The following is a 13143-nucleotide window of genomic DNA, read 5'->3' on the forward strand; positions in this document are numbered from 1 at the left end:
AAGCTGTCCTGCAGGCTCAGGGAGCATCAGTGTCAGCGCAAACTATCCGTCGACATTTAAATGAAACGCTATGGCAGGAGACCCAAGAGGACCCCACTGCTGACACAGAGACATAAAAAAGCAAGACTACAGTTTGCCAGAATGTACTTGAGTAAGCCAAAATCCTTCTGGGAAAACGTCTTGTGGACAGATGAGACCAGGATAGAGCTTTTTGGTAAAGCACATTATTCTACTGTTTACTGAAAACGGAATGAGGTCTACAAAGAAAAGAACATGGTACCTGCAGTGAAATATGGTGGAGGTTCAATGATGTTTTCGGGTTGTTTTGCCGCCTCTGGCACTGGGTGCCTTGAATGTGTGCAAGGCATCATGAAATCTGAGGATTACCAAAGGATTTTGGGTCGCACTGTAGAGCAGTGTCAGAAAGCTGGGTTTGCGTCCTAGATCTTGGGTCTTTCAGCAGGACAAAGACCCCAAACATATGTCAAAAAGCACCCAGAAATGGATTGGCAACAAAGAAAATAAAAGAGACCTGGAGCAGTTTGCAAAGGAAGAGTGGTCCAAAATTCCAGGTGAGAGGTGTAAGAAGCTCATTGATGGTTATAGGAATTGACTGATTTCAGTTATTTTTTTAAAAGGGTGTGACACCAAATATTAAGTTAACCTCCCTGGCGGTATGATTCTGTCTGGAATTACGTACCAAAAGCGGTACAATTATTTTGCAAAGAAATTTGGTTATTTGTACTGTAGGCCTGTAATTTTTAGGAATAACTCACTTAAATCTGACCAAACAAGAATCTTGTAGGCATCCCGGGTATGACATTTTTTTAAAAAACAAAATTATAAATTATAATATAATAAATAATTATAAATAATTATAACAAATAATAATATAATTATAATAAAACTTATTCAATAATGTAATCAACTCAAAATCACTGAAATTTGCTCAGTTGCAGAATTGTCGCTGTCATTATTTTTTTATGACGAATTTCCCCACAAATCGCTATCGCACATTTCTGCAAGTGATTATAATTTATTATCGCTGATCTAAAACCATTTTTGACATAAAGGGACACTTTTGGACAATCTACAGTTTCCAGGCAGAAAGAAGAGTTTTTATTATATAAAATAACATGCAGGGCACTGGGCAGACCACTAGGGACAAGGGGGGTGTGTATTTTGTACATACAGTACTGTAATCTATAAGATTACAGTATACTGTATGTATTGTGTTTGTTTACTTTTTTTAATTTGGCGCCGTTCTCCGCCCCCGTGCGTCGGAACGTCGCAGGGAACGGAGATCGGCGGCACACGGTGACACTGTGAATCGAGCGAGGAGGACCCGCTCGCTCACACAGCGGGGTGGCATCGCTGGATCCAGGGACAAGGTAAGTAACTTGCCTGTGGATCCAGCGAGAAGGTAAGCCGCGCCGCTGCACACTCTGCACGTCCACCCCGAGCGTGACTCGGGGATACCGATCCTAACATTGAAAACCAACCTCGAGTCACGCTCGGGTTTACCGCTAAGGGGGTTAAGAGTGCCAAGAATTTTGACAAGCCCATTTTTGGAGTTTTGTGTGACATTATGTCCAACTTGCGTTTTTACCTCCCTTTTTTTTTTTCGTGCCAATACACACAAAGGGAATAAACATGTGTATAGCAAAACATATGTTACTGCAATACTTTTCTGTGAGAAATACTTGATGTTGTGGAAAAATTTCTGGGGTGCCAACAATTTTGGCCATGACTGTATGAATACTTTTTCACGGGTATGAATACTTTTTCAAGGCACTGTATACCTGGCAGGTAGGTAGTATGACTCTCCTGCAATACTTTGCTTGTGCCAGTTGTACATATTAAGGAATTTTTATTTTATTTCTGTTGATTGCTGATGAGAAAATGTGTTCCTGCCCCTAATCCTTCCTTTGCTCAATGTCTGGACTACATACCTTCATCACTATACTATATGTTTTCTGCTGCACTACTGGCATTGCTTTATCCTTTTAGTTCTCTCCATAAATGTTGCATAAATTTGTGCTTACAGTAGAACTAACTTAATTTTGGATAGGCATAAGGGGGGGGGGGGGGGTTATAGCCCCTGTTCATTTATTTTTTGCCATCCCTGTCCCATTGCGGAGAGAGATGTCCCTTAATTTGTAGGTGTGCCTGTTTGAAGCATAATTAAACCTTTGAACAAAGATGTAATATATTGTAGTTTACCATTCCTTAGATGGCTGCATATGTGTTTTTGTTTTTCAGGCTAAGAATATTCCCAGCAAGTACAGAAAATACTTGTCACTTGCTTTGAGCTGACTTGCATTGCACCATCAGTTCTTTGCACTTCACTTTGTAGCAAAACAAACCAGCATAGGTGTACTAAATAATTATGGTGTATACTTGGCCTAAAGCGATTTGAGTTACAACTGTAAAATAATAACCAAGAAAGAGATTAATAAATAAATTGATGGAAATTGTTTTTTTATTTGAATTTTTTTTAAATCAGAGCCCCATGTTAATATTCATAACTGCCCTTCTCTCTTCTTACAGCTAAAGATAGATGAATTTGAGTCTAATGTCAATGAAATAAAGGATCCTTATCCATCTGCAGATTTCCCAGGTAAAATAGAAGCTGGATTATTTTTTCTGTATTCTACTACACATAAAAATGTGTGCTGTTATTGGAATGAAGAGAATACTGGTATATACAATCCTATACACACTTTACTTATGTATTTATTACTTTTCGTTAGAATGTATGCATGTTATATTAATGTTATATCAGACAGGGCTTAGCACATGGTTAGGCTTCCATTTATGTTTTTATGATGCAAAAATATCACTTAAGAGGTACTATAAAACAGAAAAGCACTTAGATGCTGATAGGATACATGCCAGATTAATGTTGTGCAGTCCTCTGGGAGCCTGCTGAAACTCTTCCAGTGGGTCTGTTACTTCTTCTGCACATATGAGCAAAAATACAATTTATTCCTATGTAGATGCCAACTATCAAAAAGTACATCACGATGGGCCTCAGGAGGATGCAAAAGTAAGGGCCCAGGTAGAAGAGCTTCGAGTGATAGTTGCGTGACTGGCTGCCCTTGGAATGGACACACAGCGTGGATTTAGCAGGCGTTTAAATAGGTGGCAAAAAGTGGTGTCTGACCCCTAGCTGTGTTGTATGGCAGAGGTTTATCAACCACACTTGTGGCTAGACAGACTTACAAATTACATAGTTACATTACATAGTTAGTCTGGTTGGAAAAAAAACACAAGTCCCTCTAGTTCAACCAATAAAAAGAAAAAAAAAATGACAACCCTTTATACACAATCCTATACCCACAGTTGATCCAGAGGAAGGCACAAAAACCCAGCAAAGCATGATCCAATTTGCTCCAGCAGGGGAAAATATTCCTTCCTGATCCCCAAGAGGCAATATCATATTCCCCGGATCAACCTGACCTATAAATGTTGTTATCCAGTTATATTATGTAAATGCAGGTCTTTTTTAAAGCAATCTACTGAGCTGGCCAGAACCAGTTCTTGAGGGAGGCTATTCCACATTTTCACAGCTCTTACTGGGAAATAGCCCTTTCGTGTTTGCAGATTAAATCTTTTTTCCTCTACACTTAAACAGTGCCCCTTTGTCTTCTGTGATGACCTTAAAGTGAATAACTGAACACCAAGTTCTCTATATGGATCATGTATGGCACAGGTGTCAAACATAAGGCCTGCAGGCCTCCTCTGGCCCTCCAGGCCATTTCATGTGGCCCTCACACCTCTCCTCCAGCTGGGGAGCTCCAGGCCTCCTCTGGTCCTCCTCCATAACCTTACTTTCTGCTTTCAAGCAATGCATCCAGCATCTTCCCAGCAGCAGCATAAGGAAAGGGGGGTGCACTGTGATGTAAGGGAGAGTGGAGGACTCAACTTCTGATGGTGGGGTGGCTCTTAAAATCTAATGTAAGGATAGGAGATGCGCTGGACATCTAATCTTACAGATACAACCGGCCCTTTTGAGGACAATCATAATGCTAATGTGGCCCACAATGAAATTGAGTTTGACACCCCTGTTATGTATTCATACATGTCGATCATATCCCCACTTAATCTCCTCTTTTCAAGGAGAATAAATTCAGTTCCTCTAATCTTTCCTCATAGCTGAGCTCCTCCATGCCTCTTATCAGTTTGGTTACTCTTCTCTGCACTTTCTCTAGTTCCCCATCCCCCATATCCTTTTTGTGAACTGGTGCCCAAAACTGAACTGCATATTTCAGATAAGGGCTCTTTCACACGGAGCGGACCGTTTCTGGGTCCGCTCCGTGTGTCTGCCAAAGCTCAGCGGGGATCCCCGCTGAGCTGTCGGTGGATAGGGCGGTCCCCGCACACAGTGCAGGGACCGCCCTGTCTCTGCTCCACTGTCCCCTATGGGGGACCGGATGCAGACGGACCGTTCTTATGATTTACCAAAACACCCAGATCCTTCTCCACCATTGATTCCCCCAGTTGTACTCCCCCTAGTATGTATGATGCATGCTTATTCTTAGCCCCCAAGCTCCAAGTGCATAACTTTGCATTTATCAACATTAACCACTTCAGCCCCGAACCATTTGGCTGGCCGAAGACCAGAGCACTTTTTTCCGCGATTCGGCACTGCGTCGCTTTAACTGACAATTGCGCAGTCATGCAACGTGGCTCCCAAACAAAATTACTTTTTTTTCCCCCACAAATAGAGCTTTCTTTTGGTGGTATTTGATGACGTCTTCGGTTTTTATTTTTTCCGCTATAAACAAAAATAGAGCGACAATTTTGAAAAAAGGCAATATTTTTTACTTTTTTGCTATAATAAATATCCCCAAAAAAATTATAAAAAACAATTTTTTTCCTCAGTTTAGGCCGATATGTATTATTCTACATATTTTTGGTAAAAAAATCGCAATAATCGTTTATTGATTGGTTTACGCAAAAGTTATACAAAATAGTTTTTATGGCATTTTTTTTTAACTAGTAATGGTGGCGATCAGTGCTTTTTATTGTGACTGCGACATTATGGCGGACACATCGGACACTTTTGACGCCATTTTGGGACCATTGTCATTGATACAGAGATCAGTGCTATAAAAATGCACTTATTACTGTAAAAATGACACTGGCAGTGAAGGGGTTAACCAGTAGGGGCGCAGAAGGGGTAAATATGTTCTAACTGTGGGGGGATGGAGTGGTGATCAGTGTCCTGTCACTAGGAAGAATGGGGAAATGCTTGTTTACAACATAATTTTCCCGTTCTTCCTCTCCTTGAGACGATCGCGGGTATCCCCATGGACATAGAGGGACCTGCCTTCGGACCACAATGCCGCACATAGCTGCCCAATTAAACAATGCATTGAGGTCGGCTTGTAAGTTGGAGACATCCTGCAAGGACGTTATTCCTCTGCATAGCTTGGTGTCATCTGCAAAGACTGAAATACTACTTTTAATCCCAGACCCAATATCATTAATAAATATAGTAAAAAAAAATGGGTCCCAACTAGGGATGAGCCGAACACCCCTGGTTCAGTTCGCAGCAAAACATGCTAAAAGGCAAAAAATTAGTTCGAACACGCGAACACCGTTAAAGTCTATGGGACACGAACATGAAGTGCTCATTTTAAAGGTTAATATGCAAGTTACTGTGCAAAACCCTTGCACAGAGCAGGTAAGTATGACAAGTTTGTTATTTTTATAAAAAAAAAAGTTTCATGCTGCTTAGCACAGATACCACTGCTGCTAATGCAGCATGAAGGAGTTAATTAGCACTGCCACTAGCAGTGGTCACTAATGCATCAGTGAACAATGGCAACACCCCTCCATGCTGCATATTACATATAGCATTGTAGCTTAAAGTAGTTTTTGTCCCCTATGTGATGAAAAAATAACTTAAAGCGGTAGTTCCCCCTCCAAAAAATTGTTACCCTTAGATTGATGCTCGTTTTGTCTAGGGGAATCGGCTAGTTGTTTTAAAATCGAAGCTGTACTTACCGTTGTAGAGAGCGATCTTCTCCGACACTTCCGGGTATGGTCTTCGGGTCTGGGCGTTCCTTCTTGATTGACAGGCTTCCGACGGTCGCATCTATCGCGTCACGATTTTCCAAAAGTAGCCGAACGTCGGTGCGCAGGCGCCGTATAGAGCCGCGCCGACGTTCGGCTTCTTTCGGCTACTCGTGACGCCATGGATGCGACCGTCGGAAGCCTGTCGCAAGCCTGTCAATCAAGAAGGAACGCCCACTCCCGAAGACCCATACCCGGAAGTGGCGGAGAAGATCGCTCTCTACAACGGTAAGTAAAGCTTCGATTTTAAAACAACTAGCCGATTCCCCTAGACACAACGAGCATCAATCTAAGGGTAACAATTTTTTGGAGGGGGAACTACCGCTTTAAGGGAAAAAAAAAGTTACACCCAAGCACATAAACCCTACTTTTCTGGTATCTGAGGTTTCATTTCCCCACGGCAGAGCTTGTCATGTAATTTGCTTTCATGCCACTAGATGGCAGCAGTCTATTATTTCTTTAGTTCACAGCTAGTCTATATGCCATTATGCCCAAGTAAATTGGTATTTCTTGCTCTCTATTTGCACTGACTATGTGGAACTCTCTGGAAGCTACAGGGAAAATCTGATTGACCTGTCGGACACTTGAACTTTCGGTTGACCTTCCAGCAAAACATTTTTTTTGTTTTTCAGGTTCTGGGATCACAAGCTACATACCAGACAATGGGGTAGATTCAGCAAGCAATTACGCCTGCGTATCCATAGATACGCAGCGTAATTGCTAAGTAGCGCCGGCGTATCAACTTTCTGTATTCAGAAAGCTCGATACGCCGACTGTAGCCTAAGATACGACTGGCATAAGGCTCTTATGCCGTCGTATCTTAGGCTGCATTCTGACGCTGGCCGCTAGGTGGTGTTCCTGTAGTTGTCAGCGTAGAGTATGCAAATTGCATACTCACGCCAATTCACAAACGTACGCGCGCCCGGCGGTCGTGTTTTATGTCATTTGCGTTCGTCGCTTTCGTCGTAAGGCTGCTCCTGCTATTAGGAGGCGCAGCCAATGGTAAGTATAAACGTCGTTCCCGTGTCGCGATTTTTGAAATTTACTAAATTCGACGCCCCCTACGGGATCATTTCAATTACGCGCGCTTACGCCGGCCCCTTTTACGTAACGCCGCCGCAAATTACGGAGCAAATGCTTCGTGAATGAAGCGTAGCTCCAGTAATTTACGGAGGCGTAGCGTAAAAACGGTACACTCCGCCGCCGTAGCAGTGCGCGTCCCTACCTGAATCTACCCCAATGATTTTTCTTGAAGTTATTTTTCTTCATGTTTTTTTTTCCTATGTTAGTTCAGGTATAATAGTAGGGGGGTTGTGTTTTTGTTTTGTTTTTTGTTTTTGGGGTGTTCTTTACTCATTTACCTGCTCTCAACCTGCGCAGGCCTCCCTCAATGTGGGGTGGGGTTTAATAGCCTCTGGATTCCTTTATGCTTGCTTGGGAAGATGGGCTACACCTATGCAGGGGCGGACTGACCATTAAAGCACTCGGGCACTGCCCAAGGGCCCCATGCCACTAGGGGGCCCCATCAGGGTTGCCAGCCTCAGTAAAACCAGGGACAGTATGTAAAAATCTGGTTTTAAAAAAAATCCCAAGATTATAGCTGCCCCACCTCTCCAGTACCTTTTCAGTGTGTGTATGTGTATTCTGTGTGTATGTATACTGTGTGTGTATATTGTGTGTCTGTGTGTGTATAGTGTATGTCTGTGTGTATACTGTGTGGCCCTATACTCTCCTATTGCCCGGGGGCCCCATAATCTCCTATTGCCCGGGGCCAACAATCTCCTATTGCCTGGGGGCCCCATGAGTTGTCAGTCCGCCTATTCACCTTTGTCAAGTTTATTTTATGGGACTATGGCTAACTCAATTAAACTAGTCTCTTGGAATGTGAGAGGCCTGAATAGCAAATTTAAGAGGGCCTTGATGTTCCAATATTTAAGACAGTTAGGCCGCATGTCATCCTTCTGCAGGAGACACACCTGGATGGAAGTAGAATACTGGCGCTACGTAGGCCTTGGATTTAAAAGGCATTTCATGCCACCTTCGCTCGGGGGTATCTATCCTCATTAGTAAGGCAATTCCCTGCACAATACAACAGGTGTTCACTGATCTGGTGGGGGGGCGATATGTGGGTATATTTCTAGACATTTGTAATTGCAAGTTGCTGCTGGTCAATGTTTATGTACCGCCCCCATTTAATGTACAGTTCTTATATGATCTATTTGTTAAGTTTGCTCCCCATGCTCATCTCCTGCTCCTGATAATGGGAGATTTCAATGCTACCTTGGATGCATTGGACTCCATCAATCCTGGGAGGGGGGGGCTCAGTGGATTTACTTTTCTAGGTCTCGTGGATGGTCTGACTGAGATATGGCGTTCTAAAAATCCTACGGACAAATGTTATTCTCACCTTTCTCAGTTGCACCGCTCCTCGGCCAGGATTGACTTGTCTTTTGGTAACCAGGCCCTGATGTCATATGTGAAGGGCATAGAATACCTGGCAGGAGGCTTGTCGGATCATAACCCACTTTCCCTCTCCTTATTCCTCCCTGCTGGAAGGGGATGGAGGGGTTGGAAATTGTCTTCGGGGTGGTTACAGGATGAACATATGTCCTCTCATCTTTTGGAATCGGTCACGGACTACTGGGCTACAAATTTGGAGTCTGCTGACCCTCCGATTCTGTGAGATTCCTTTAAGGCCGTGGTTCGAGGGAAATGGATAAAGACCATTAAGAGGGTATGGGTGAATCAGAATGCAGAAATTCAATTCTTACAAGACAAGGAAAGGGAGTGTGCGGGGGATAATGCTACCAACCCTACTGACTCCTCTTATACTGCACTACTAGAAGCAAGAAGGCAGCTTTCCTTGCATTTTCATAACCTGGCTCATACTGAGGCTAAACATAAGGCTAATTCTTTGTTTTCAGAGGGGGACAAAAATGGTAAACTACTTGCTAGACTGCTAGCACACAGCAACCAAATTGCACATATCCCGGTTATTAAATGTCCGAATGGAGACTTGGCCAAGAATCCAATTGACATTTGTCTGAATTTCAAAACTACTTCTCAGCCCTTTATGCACCCATCCCATGATCAATTGGCCCTGGATGACTTACTGGGGGGCTGGCCCTTCCGAGGTTGTCTGATGAGGATCGGACGGCATTGGAGGCCAAAATCACTAAAAAGGAGGTGGTTTTAGCGATTTTCGCATTTCCGCCCCATAAAGCTCCCGGCCCTGATGGGTTTCCATCTGATTTTTATAAGACATATGTTGATCAACTGGCCCCTAGACTTACGGCATTACTAGACTATTGTTTACAAAAACTGACGCTACCGGTCTCGATGCTAGACACTTACAGTATATGATTTTGCCAATCAGCCCCTGACTGGGGCTCTGGAGGGCTACATTTTCTTCCCCCCACCTTTGTGATCATGGAAAATCTTAGACTGTTTTCCCTGATTCATCACTTTTGCACCACTGGCTCTATGGGCCACTTGACTAGACTTGCCCCCAGGTCTTAGGCTGCCAGCCCTCCTCTGCTCTCAGAGGATGTTTTTGTACCATTCTTTATTCATGGCTGTGTTCTTAGGCAAATTTGTTAGTGAGCCCACTCCCTCGGCTGGGAAGCATGAATGGTCTCATGATACATGTTGGCATGGCACACTGATCGTAGCACTCAACTTTTCTTCTCTGGACAAGGTTTTCTCTGGATGCTGCAAACAATCGGAAAGGAGATTCATCAGAGAAAATACTTTACCCCAGACCTCAGCAGTCCAGTCCCTGTACCTTTTGCAGAATATCAGTGTGTCTCTGATGTTTTTCCTGGAGAGAAGTGGCTTCTTTACTGCCCTATTGACACCAGGCCAACCTCCAAACGTCTTTGCCTCACTATGCGTGCAGATGCCCTCACACCTGCCTCTGCCATTCCTGAGCAAGCTCTGCACTGGTGGTGCCCCGATGCCACAGCTGAATCAACTGTTAGAGACAGTCCTGGCACTTGCTTGACTTTCTAGATTAGTTGTAAAGGTAAACATTTTTTTTCCTAAATAGCTTCCTTTACCTTAGTGCAGTCCTCCTTCACTTACCTCACCCTTCGAATTTTGCTTTTAAATGTGCTTATTTCTTCTGAGAAATCCTCACTTCCTGTTCTTCTGTCTGTAACTCCACACAGTATTGTAAGGCTTTCTCCCTGGTGTGGAGTGTCGTGCTCGCCCCCTCCCTTGAGGGGGGAGGGGGCTAGCAGGAGAGTCAGGACGCCCACTAACACACAGCTTCTTTCTCCATCTGCAACGTAGAGAGCGTCCTGACTCTCCTGCTCGCCCCTCCCCCCTCAAGGGAGGGGGCAAACACGACACTCCACACCAGGGAGGAAGCCTCGCATTACTGTGTGGAGTTACAGACAGAAGAACAGGAAGTGAGGATTTCTCAGAAGAACTAAGGACATTTAAAAGCAAATTCGAAGAATGATGTAAGTGAAGGAAGACTGCACTAAGGTAAAGGAAGCTATTTAGGGATTTCTTTTTTTTTACTTTTACAACCCCTTTAAACTAACAGGTCTGTAGTTACTTGGTAAAGACTTTGATCCCTTTTTAAATATAGGCACCACATTGGGCTAGTGCCACTGGATTGGTGTCAGGCCAGTCATTATAGGGGTTGTAAACAACTTGCACTATCCGTCCCCCCGAGCCCCCGTTTTACTTACCTGAGCCCCGAATTCCAGTGGGTGCGATCCCGCATCGCTCTCTCCACTGATTCTCGGCTCTTCATTGGATAGATTGATAGCAGCGCAGCCATTGGCTCCCCCTGCTGTCAATCAAATCTAATGATGCGAGGGCCGAGTTATACACTCGGCGGCTATGGACTCCGAGAGTATGACACAGGAGCGTGCCCGCAGGGTAACCCCCTTGGGAGAGAGCTTCCCAGAGGGGGTTATCTATTGTGGGGAGGAGCTGCGAGAGCCGCCATGGGACCCCAGAACAGGAGGATCGGGGCCACTCTGTGCAAAACAAACTGTACAGTGGGGGTAAGTATGACATGTTTGTTTTTGTTTTTTAAAGAGTTCATAAAAGTTTGAAATAATGGCTTTGAAATGACAGAGCTTAATTCTTTAAGGATCCGTGGGTGGATGCCATCCGGTCCAGGTACTTTATTCTGTCTAATTATTTCTGGAACCATAGGGGCAGATCCTCAAAGAAATTACGCGGGCGTATCACTTGATACGCCGCGTAATTTCAAATTTTGCGCGTCGTATCTTTGTTTTAGTATCCCAAAACAAGATACGACGGCATCTGTGTTAGATCCGACAGGCGTACGTCTTCGTACGCCGTCGGATCTTAGATGCAATTTTTCAGCGTCCGCTAGATGGCGTTCCCGTCGTAATCCGCGTCGAGTATGCAAATTAGCTTTTTCCGACTATCCACGAACGTATGAGCGGCCGTCGCATTTGTTTACGTCGTTTCCGTTTGGCTTTTTCCGGCGTATAGTTAAAGCTGCTATATGGTGGCGTACTCAATGTTAAGTATGGCCGTCGTTCCCGCGTCTAATTTTGAAAATTGTACGTTGTTTGCGTAAGTCGACCGTGAATGGGGCTGGACGCCATTTACGTTCATGTCGAAAACAATGACGTCCTTGCGACGTCATTTGGAGCAATGCACCCTGGGAGTTTTTTCGGACAGCGCATGCGCAGTTCGTTCGGTGCGGGGACGTGCTTTATTTAAATGAAACACGCCCCCTACACGCCCAATTTGAATTCCGCGCCCTTACGCCGCGAGAGATACACTACGCCGCCGTAACTTACGGCGTGAATTAGTTGAGGATTCAAACCAAAGCCAAGTAAGTTACAGCGGCGTAGCGTATCTCACATCTGCGCCGGGCGCAGCGTATGTATGTGGATCTGCCCCATATACTGTAAATTTTGAGCCATTGTGAATAATTTGGGGCTGTGTCAATACTATTCTCATTATGGACATGAGCTCCCTACAAATGCTGTGGCAGGTTAGATAATTCACATATGTATATTTTAGCTGTTTGAATGGAGATCAACTTTTAATGTGAAAAAATCAACATATAGGTAATGTATATTTGGATGGATATGATTGGAAAGTTTTGACAATGACACAAATATACATTTTTACAAAGTCTGCTGCTTCAGTTTTTATGATGCCAATTTGCATATACTCCAGAATGCTATGAGAAGTGATTAGATGAATTTCAATTAATTGCAACATATAGTTAATTTTTTCTTTAGTCATATTGATGTTGCATTCCGCTTCTTTTTTTCTCACTTTTGGTTTTCACGTCATCCACGTTTCTGCATTGTCTGTTAGGTGATGATGAGGAGGAAGAGCCAGACATCCCAATAAGCCCTCGCCCTCGTCCTCTTGCGGAGCTACAGTTAAAAGAAAAGGCAGTGCCAATGCCAGAGGCCAGCTCATTTTTCATTTTTAGTCCCACCAACAAGTGAGTTTTGGTATTACACTGGATAACAGGAAAGTACTGATACTAACTGTGAATACATCTGTAGTGTTCAGGAAAGGCTTGTGGTAAAAAAAAAAAGTTTGTGGCTAAATTATAGCATAAGTGATACTCAAAGAGGTAAGCCTTTACATTAAACCCTTATTTAAGGTGGTTGTAAGCCTTAACATTTACCCACTGAAGTGAAAAGCCTCAGGTGAGACAGAAAGATGAAACAAAACCTCCTGTGTATCTGCAGCCTTCTAAAACACACTGATCAAAGACTATTTCTGAGCTCCAGCAGGTAAGGGGCAGGGATCTAAAGTCACAAACTGCACAGTACAGAGATGAGAGCTGAGTGTACTCTGAGACCTGAGTGGAGGGCATGGACACACACCCCTCACATACTCTTTTGGGGGAAACATGCACAGCTGCGGCTGTCAATCACCTTTGGTGTGCTGGAGAGGGGGCAGGGCCATCATTAAAGATTCTGGGATGATGGCATCACCTGGCAGAAGTTACTCATGCAGATAGCTGAGGAATGAGAAAGCAGACAGAAATCATACTTGTGGTTTGGATTGAGGCTAATACACACTATAGAAGGATAT

At 43.9% G+C, this 13143-nt stretch overlaps 1 protein-coding gene across 2 annotated transcripts in view; it reads left to right on the forward strand.

Moving 5' to 3' along the window:
* CACNA1S (calcium voltage-gated channel subunit alpha1 S) overlaps window positions 1–13143 on the forward strand; it is a 214629-nt gene that overhangs the window by 117477 nt on the left and 84009 nt on the right. For both annotated transcript variants that reach the window (XM_040337734.1, XM_040337735.1), the window contains exons 17-18: window positions 2551–2620; window positions 12409–12541. In XM_040337734.1, the coding sequence (XP_040193668.1) occupies window positions 2551–2620; window positions 12409–12541 (203 nt within the window). The remainder of the gene's footprint in view (window positions 1–2550; window positions 2621–12408; window positions 12542–13143) is intronic.

This window comes from Rana temporaria, chromosome 2 (genome assembly GCF_905171775.1).
Source record: "Rana temporaria chromosome 2, aRanTem1.1, whole genome shotgun sequence".
Classification (NCBI taxonomy): domain Eukaryota; kingdom Metazoa; phylum Chordata; class Amphibia; order Anura; family Ranidae; genus Rana; species Rana temporaria.